Consider the following 9,846-nt stretch of genomic DNA (forward strand, 5'->3'; position numbering starts at 1 on the left):
GAGGGTACATAATTTGTCTGCCCAACTCCTCCCACAGTTTTCAAGTGAGGACCTTCTTATTTTGTGGAGTGTTTGTATAGGTATTGAAAATGTGCATGTGGGATGGATTTTGATTTTCTACAATTTTTGAGAAAATTATAGGTTGTTGAACTTAGTCTATTTGGAAATTAATATTCTATGGAGGGTACATAATTTGTCCACCCAACTCCTCCCATAGTTTTCAAGTGAGAACCATCTTATTTTGTGGAGTGTTTGAAGCTGTTAATGGATGAATTACTATATTTTCTGTTGTATTTAATTACTTCACAATGTGAACAAACTAGGCAGTGATTCCTTATACAGTAAAATATCTGTATCTCGAATATGGTTTATCTCGAATACCCCGCTTTAGTCAAAGTCGACCGCCGGTCCCGGCCGTTTTCCCTATATAAATGATTAAAAAAACTTCTGATATTTCGAACACGGTAATCTCGAATACTCCGCTTATGTCGAAGTATTTTCAAGGTCCCATACCCTATATTCACCTGGTTTATCTCGAAGTGCAGTCAATTTTCTGCTCTGCTTACCATACCTGGCGACGTTAAGCCACACATTCACACCCGGGGCTACATCGATTATAATTAATGACTGCTAATCCACGCGCGCCTTTTCCAAGTAGACCCAGGTCGCAATAAACGGTTCAACAGCTTGGGTGATAAGTGAAGTCTTCCAACATTACAGATAAAGTTCACCGCCAATTAGGAACTAACACACCCGATTCCAGGGATGGTGTTTTGAAAGACACATGCTCTATCATTAACATGTGGGTTAGATAAACGCACAAAATCGTCGAAGTACGCTTGAAGGTGATGCTTTTAATAACGATAATGCATTTAATAATACACGCTTCATCATTAAAACTAGTACAGAGAAAACACGAAAATTTATTTAACTTACATGATAGGTTCTTTCATTACAACGCAAAAACTACATCCCAGTCGAGCCTGGACATCAGTAAGCATACAGGCACGGTCATCTTAATTTTGAAACACATTGTGAATTCAATTGGATGTTTATTTATAATTAAAAAAACCGAAATGTTTGTCTTTGAAATTCCACAATATTAATTTATCAACTTGTATTAAACTATAGGAAACAGCAACAGGGTTTTTGTTTATAATGCAAATCCCATACTATGCATCAAATATCCTCCTTAAAAAAAGATATCCGAGATCGATTTTGGATATCTCGAACCCCTGGATATCTCAAAGTTTTTCCAAGGTCCCTCGGACTTCGAGATAGAGATATTTTACTGTATTTATATTTGAAACAGAAATGAAAATTTGAAATTGACATTTCAAAAATGCCGCCTAATGAAAATTTAAATACACATGGCATACCATGTTAATTTGCATAGTCCCCGCCCACTGATGTCATGACATGTTGCTGATTTGCATACAAGTGAGAAATTTACTGATGTAGTATATGGGGAAATTAACACATTGGCACTTCAAAGGGTTGTCACAGAGAACACAGTTGGGAATATAAATATTTTTATATAGACATGTAATTTATGGCCTAGCTGAGGTATCTGTTGACAGTAATGGCAGACTCAGTAGTTGGGAATATAAATATTTTTATATAGACATGTAATTTATGGCCTAGCTCAGGTATCTGTTGACAGTAATGGCAGACTCAGTAGTTGGGAATATAAATATTTTTATATAGACATGTAATTTATGGCCTAGCTCAGGCATCTGTGGACAGTAATGCCAGACTCAGTAGTTTAATTTCTTTCGGATATCAGTAGACTCCATTTTGTATTTTTGTATAGATTTTCCTCAGAAACTTCTGAGGAAAAGTCAAGTTTGCCTGGCAACAAAAGAGCTTCCACTCCCAATAGTTATAAGTCCCAAAGTAGGGACCCATCTCCGTCTGCCAGCCCAGGGACTAAATCCCCAATGTCCTTGTTCAAAGAGAGGTATCTAAATGTCGTGCAGCATGTTAAATCTCACATGAAAACAGATATCTCAATGTCATGCAGCATGTGAAATCTCACATAAAATAGAGGTATCTAAATGTCGTGCAGCATGTTAAATCTCACATGAAAACAGATATCTAAATGTTGTGCAGCATGTGCAATCTCACATGAAAATAGAGGTATCTCGATGTCATGCTGATGCAGCATGTGCAATCTCAAATAAAATAGAGGTATTTCGATGTCATGCAGCATGTGAAATCTCACAAGAAAGTCCTTTTTTAGCATCCTGTTCTGAAATCCAAAGGAAGACATTATTTTTATTTCATTTTTTAATTTAACATACATGTACTGTGTACATTTTAGGTTGCATGAAGCTTGGTAGATTTTAATAGCTCTGTCTGGCATTGCCTATTTTCTGTATGGAGAACAGTAAGATCTAAACATTTATATTTTTGTGGACACAATATCATTAGTTTGTTCTCTGGTGTTGTGTACAGGCACTCTGCTGGGCGTAGTCAGAGAAATGACATTCCAGGAACATTCCTGCAATCCCCAACCCCCCCTTTCACCAAATCTTAATTTCACAAATGTAATAGTACAGGTACTATATGTCGAATAAATTAAAGACACTTTATGTGCGATTTGTTGGTTTTATGAAATTTGATGTTGTGACTGTGTACTTTTGAACACAACTGTACATACTACTTTTGAACACAACTGTACATTCTACTTTTGAACACAAATGTACATACTAATTACCTATCAGGTGTCCTGCTTCAGCCCTATCTCCAGCTTGTGATCCCCAGTACCACTTGTGGCTTTATGCACTCACAATACTGAATATTAATTTACATTTCAAAACTTACTGTCAATGATTTACTGGATTTGAATAACTAAGGATTAATTACTAATGATTTTTATTGTATTTTCTTTCAGTACAAACCAAGAGGAACTCAAACCAGGTTTGTAAAATGTACACACGTAAAACTCATCAGAAAATGTACATACATAAAACTCATTCGAAAATGTACACACATAAAACTCATCAGAAAATGCCGAGATATTGTGCTTTTAGTATTGTTAAACATAAAAAGTAGATCAGTAAATTTTGCTGTTACAGAGAAGAAGCATGAACCTATGTATATTAATCCAAGTTACCATGGCGCCCGGAGGGAGGGGCTAACTACCTGGAGCCCATACAGAGCTGCAGATGACGTGACATTAATCTCCATGCCAAAGACTGTAGTAAGTCATTTCCTGGTCTATTATAGAAGTTCAGATTCAAAAATAAAACTACCTTACATATGTAGTAAAAACAAAATTTGATTTGAAAACTTTGTGTGATATCAAGATGTCTTTTACTACAATAAACAGTTGGTAAAACCAATGAGGAGAGGTTCAGCCAAAGACGTAAGTGTGGGCCTGTTGTTATTCACTCTAGAAAGAAAAAAAATATGTTCCCCCACTTTTGCCGTGCATGGAAACAAGTTCCTTATTTTTTTCTTTGAAAGAAGTTCCATATTTTATTTCTGTTCAAGAGATTTTTCCAGAACACCGTCTGGTTGATGGACCTAGTCCTGTTCACAAGATTTTATTATGCATGCGTTCCATTCTAATTTCTTGACAGTTTTCACTCCCAAAAAGAAACATAAAGTTTAGCTAAAATTTAATTTGTATTATGCGTTTGTTCATTACATAAAAGCTATTAATTAGAATGTGGAATAAAAGAAAAGAATTATGTCTCCCCACTTCCAAGGGGGGGGGGGGGGGGGGGGGGGGGAGACATTGTTTTGTACTTTCTGTCCATCCATCTGTCTGTCACAAAATCTTGTGAACACTTCTCCTATATGGCTTATCAGATAGACTTCAAAATTTGTACAATGCTTCATTCCCATTTGAAGATGTGCATATTGTTGAGACAGGAGGATCCAATTATTTTCGTTAAAGTTATAGTGGATCTAAGTGGGGTGGAGGCTGTAAAATAGTTTGTGAACACTTCCCCTACATGGCTTATCGGGTAGACTTGAAACTTTGTACAATGCTACATTCCCATTTATAGATGTGCATATTGTCGGGACAGGAGGATCCAATTATTTTTCAAAAAGTTAAAGTACGTAGATCTAAAAGGGATGGAGGATTTTAAAATAGCTTGTGAACACTTCTCCTTTATGGCTTATTCAATAGACTTGGGATTTTGTACAATATACTTTCATGCCATTTGCAGATATGCGTATTATAGGGACAGGAGGATCCAATTGTTATCCTAAGTTAAAGTGGATCTAAGAGGGTTGGAGGGTGTAAAATAGTTTGTGAACGCTTCTCCTCCTATATGGCTTATCAGATTTCATAATGTCTGTTCCTGCCCATGCTTTCTCCTCCATTCCATGCAGTACATTAAGGGGAAGAGATGTCATTTGTTGCACTTCCAATTTGGAGAGACATTTGTTTTTCATAAAAACAATCTCTAGTTTGATCATATTTTTCCACATGCAAATCAGAGTATACACAAATCTCAAAAGAGCTAGAAGCTGTGCTTTCTATGATATTCATATATAGTAGAGAAATTTTGATTCACTTTGTAGCCTCCTGGAGATGAGGCAGATAGAAAGGGTCCGCACTCCAAGCGACCAGCTGTAAACCTCCCAGAACCAGTGCCAAATGCTTCCTCATACACCACAGAACCCCCTAAACCAATCATTCTGAGGACGCTCAGCAAAGAAAAGTCCTCTTCAAAACGCTCAACGGACTCCAAACCCTACCTGCATAATGGTTTTGGTTCTCGTGAAGAATCCAACAGTGATAAACTGAAATCAAGTAACACTACTCACAGTGGGCCAGGAAGAGCTAAGTCTGCCAATGGTGATCTGACCCAGAAACCACCCATTCAGCATCAGAAGCCGTTCAAGGTCACTCCGGAGGGAGAGGACATAACAGATGTTGTATCCAAAAGCATTCACGCTGGGGAGACCCCGGAGAACACTATTACAGCAGTGAGGAATGAACTACAAAACATTGCTCATCCCACAGTTGTGTCGGTGAAATCGGGGAAGGCGGGGGGCTGGACTGGGTTTTCCTCGGGGGGCATGGCAGATATAGCATAGGCAGAATTCTCAACTCAACCCACGAGGGTTTGGATCAGCTAAAGGAAGTGATGGGGTCTACTGTCAGTTCCTCCCTAGCAAGCAATCATACCTGTGACCCAGTACAGTGTACTGAGAACATCTGTATAGGTATAGGTATTTTATAACTGAATGTAGAGGTAGGTTTATGAAATAAACAGGAGATGCGCCATATAAGTCTGATTTTCTAAAAATCTTATGTTTTTATGGTGTGATGATCAAATAATTGTAGACGAACGCTGAGGAAAGCCTGATATGGTAATTTTATAAAGCTGTAAATATTTTTGAAAGGTTCGTTTCGAAATCATGCATTATGTATTTTACAATCAGTACATACTCTGATGATTTGTGCATCAACATACTGTTATCTTTATTGTTAATTGTTGTTAAGAAAGATGCGATGAGGACCAAATTCGCTTTTATTACATTTTTCTCACAGTTTACATCATTTATATATCTCTGTTTATCTACGATTCTAAAAACGTGGTTGGTCATGTCTCTAATTAAGGTGAATGTACACTGTTTGGTTGAAGTGTTTAATGGTTATAAAAAATTGTTGTTGACATTATTTTTGAAAATGGGGAATCAGATATTTATGTGCTGCCATGCAAACAAAACAATGAACTGCTACTTAAATTTATTTTTATATAACAAATAGCATTCTCAAATTATTTTTAGACATTGCTTTTTTTTTCTTGTTATTTATTGTGTAAACTTATTTTTTATATAAAGTGAATTTTTATCAGAATTTGAGAAAAAGTTAGAAACATTCCCAGTGAAGTGTGATAAATTTGTTATTGATTCATTTTTAGATTGTTTTCTTTTAAATCATCACATTTTTTCAAGCATTTTGTTGTTTATGCTTTTAAATGCCTTTCCATTCTCTGCAGTTTGTTTGGAATATTTCAGTAACTAAACATCTTTTAAAATTACAATGGATACAGGATATTTATATTACATGAAAGCTGGGAATATCACCACCCATCAAATTAGTAGATTTAAGCATTTTCGTATTTTGTCTTTTAAAATTTTTAAAAAAGAATTGTAGGACTACCACCATTTGAAACTTTCCAACCTCAAAAAAGAAAATATGATTACTATTTTGTATGAAATTGTTACATTATGTTCTCAACTAATTTTTTTTTTGGTTCAGATTTTTCCTACTAATTTAATTCCTTATTTTACAAAAAGCCAGTACAAACATTCCGATGTTTTCCACATGATATTGTTCCCGGTAACTGCATGAACTGGGTTGTAAGTCTTAGTGCTGAACGATGTGATATTATGTGTATATTCTTGCACAAAACAAATTTATTCTACTTAATGACAGATCTGTTATTTATGATCTTAATAAATTATTAAAATATTGTACTCTTGGCTTTGTAATAGTATTCATTTTTTGCTGCAACATCAATGCTTGGTTTCACCCTTGTACCGAAAAAGGGGGGGGGGGGGGAGTTATGTATGGACTTGATTTTATTTCCTTTTCTACAAAGAGACATGAAATTAACCACCAGTCTCTCTATGAAATAAGGATCTATCCTCATCATTTTGAGTGAAAGGTAAACTCTTTATATTTTGCATCACATTTTGGGTACTAATTGCATCCTATCCTGTTACTACAAAATAAACTATATATATATATATATATATATATATATATATATATTATATATATATACGCACTGGTTTGACAATCTTGATAGGCGGTGGGTGCCGTACGTCGCTGGTTTGACCCCGGGCTGGGGCGAAAATTTTCAGTACCTAGTTGTGATTATTTAGTGCTTTATATATATATATATATATATACATGTGTGTGTGTATATATATATATATATATATATATATATATATATATATATACATGTGTGTATATATATATATATATATATATATATATATATAAATCCAAATAGAAAGAGTTGATATGACACAGTCAAAATAATTCAATAAAAAAGCAGGAAAATATACAGTTCCAAAATATAGTATATATATATACTGTATATATATATATATATATATATATATATATATACTGTATATATATATATATATATATATATATATATATATATATATATATATATACTGTATATATATATATATATATATATATATATATATATATATATATATATGATAAGCAATATTGTTGACTTTCTATGTAAAAAAAACTTCGGAGATATATAATTATATATATATATAGAGAGAGAGATGGAGATCGACATCACCAAGTAATTGTAGCCAAAAAAGGGGAGAAAAATCTTTTAGTTTGGATCAGAGATCAAACCCAGGACCTTTGCTTTACTAGTTAGGTGATCTAACCACTGAGCTAACAGGCCGATGTACAAAGTATGGTAATATTCCTACAATATAAAATTTAAACCTAGTTCAGAAATCATACAAGAACTCTTCTTATTGGGAAGTCTCAATGAAAAAATAGTTCTAGACATAAAAAATGGCAGAATTAAACATCATGCATGACCCTAAACCCAGCTTCATATGACATCTCTCACACATTCTTCATATGACATCTCTTACGTTCTTCAAAACCATGCTTCAGTTTTAGACATATTTATTATCCCAGTCAATGGGTCAAATGAATATGAGTTACCCTACCTATACTGGATTCCTAAACTACATAAAAACCCTTACAAACAAAGATACATTGCTGGATCCAGTAAGTGCTCTACCAAGCCCCTATCTTTGCTCCTCACGAAAATATTAACAGCTGTGAAGGAGAAACTTCAAACTTACTGTGCGACTACATATGCCAGAAGTCGTGTTAATCAAATGTGGATTCTAAAGAACTTTTAGTAAACTTGAAATCGCAGAATTTTTCCCAAATCAATAACATTAAAACCTACGACTTTTCAACACTATACATAACCATTCCTCACGATAAACTAAAGACTAGATTTTTTGACATCATAGACAGTTGCTTCTTCAACAAAAACGGAAAACGGAAATATTCATATCTCGTGATCAGTCATTCAAAAACTTACTTTGTTAAACACCACTCTGATTCCACGCACAAGTACTCTGAAGTTGAAATAAAAAATATGCTAGAGTTCCTCATTGACAATATCTTCATGGTCTTTGGTGATCAGGTCTTCCAACAGTCTATTGGAATTCCCATGGGCACGAATTGTGCTCCTTTGTTAGCTGACCTGTTTCTATATTAATATTAAGCAGAATTTATTCAAAAACTTCTACATGAGCAGAAAAAATCTCTCGCTGTGGCCTTCAATTCGACATTTCGATATATCGATGACGTTTTGTCTATTAACAATAATAACTTTCATTCATATGTCGATTTGATATATCCCTGTGAACTCGAAATAAAGGACACCACAGAGTCGTCCACTTCTGCTTCATACTTAGATATTTTATTGAAAGTAGATATTAACGGAAAACTGACAACTCAACTGTATGACAAACGGGATGATTTCAGCTTCTCCATTGTCAACTTCCCATATTTATGTAGCAATATTCCATTATCACCTGCATATGGTGTTTATATATCTCAACTGATTCGATATGCAAGAGCTTTTTCTGCGTATAGTCAGTTTTTAAATTGAGGTAAGCTACTGACAAACAAGTTGATGGTACAGAGGTTTCAACAGTCTCAATTGAAGTCAGCATTTCGCAAATTTTATGGTCGTTATAACGATCTAGTTCGTCAATACAACCTATCATTGGGTCAAATGCTGTCTGAAGTGTTTCATACCGATTGTTAGGCCGTTATTGGCACACTGATTTTGACTACGGATAACTCCGTTTACCTGAACAGGATATAGGGCTCACGGCGGGTGTGACCGGTTGACAGGGGATGCTTACTCCTCCTAGGCACCTGATCCCACCTCTGGTGTGTCCAGGGGTCCGTGTTTGCCCAACTATCTATTTTGTATTGCTTATAGGAGTTATGAGATTGATCACTGTTCATTGTCTTCACCTTTCATTTTTCACATGACATCTCTCACACATACTTCACATGACATCTCTCACACATACTTCACATGACATCTCTCACACATACTTCACATGACATCTCTCACACATACTTTACATGACATCCCTCACACATACTTCATATGACATCTCTCACACATACTTCACATGACATCTCTCACACATACTTCACATGACATCTCTCACACATACTTCACATGACATCTCTCACACATACTTCATATGACATCTCTCACACATACTTCATATGACATCTCTCACACATACTTCATATGACATCTCTCACACATACTTCATATGACATCTCTCACACATACTTCATATGACATCTCTCACACATACTTCATATGACATCTCTCACACATACTTTATGACATCCCTCACAGATAATTCATATGACATCTCTCACACATACTTCATATGACATCTCTCACACATACTTCACATGACATCTCTCACATATACTTCACATGACATCTCTCACACATACTTCACATGACATCTCTCACACATACTTCACATGACATCTCTCACACATACTTCACATGACATCTCTCACACATACTTTACATGACATCCCTCACACATACTTCATATGACATCTCTCACACATACTTCACATGACATCTCTCACACATACTTCACATGACATCTCTCACACATACTTCACATGACATCTCTCACACATACTTCATATGACATCTCTCACACATACTTCATATGACATCTCTCACACATACTTCATATGACATCTCTCACACATACTTCATATGACATCTCTCACACATACTTCAT

General features: G+C 35.2%; 1 protein-coding gene across 4 annotated transcripts in view; it reads left to right on the top strand.

Moving 5' to 3' along the window:
• Positions 1 to 6,446, top strand: part of LOC125646254 (uncharacterized) — a 41,697-nt gene extending 35,251 nt beyond the window's left edge. For 2 of the 4 annotated variants that reach the window (XM_048872461.2, XM_048872462.2), the window contains exons 13-15: positions 2,897 to 2,922; positions 3,081 to 3,205; positions 4,543 to 6,446. In XM_048872461.2, the coding sequence (XP_048728418.2) occupies positions 2,897 to 2,922; positions 3,081 to 3,205; positions 4,543 to 5,061 (670 nt within the window). In that variant the 3' untranslated portion in view covers positions 5,062 to 6,446. The other 2 variants (XM_056140458.1, XM_056140459.1) reach the window with 1 other exon arrangement.
• The last annotated feature ends 3,400 nt before the right edge of the window (positions 6,447 to 9,846 follow it).

The sequence above is a fragment of the Ostrea edulis genome, chromosome 6 (genome assembly GCF_947568905.1).
Source record: "Ostrea edulis chromosome 6, xbOstEdul1.1, whole genome shotgun sequence".
NCBI lineage: Eukaryota > Metazoa > Mollusca > Bivalvia > Ostreida > Ostreidae > Ostrea > Ostrea edulis.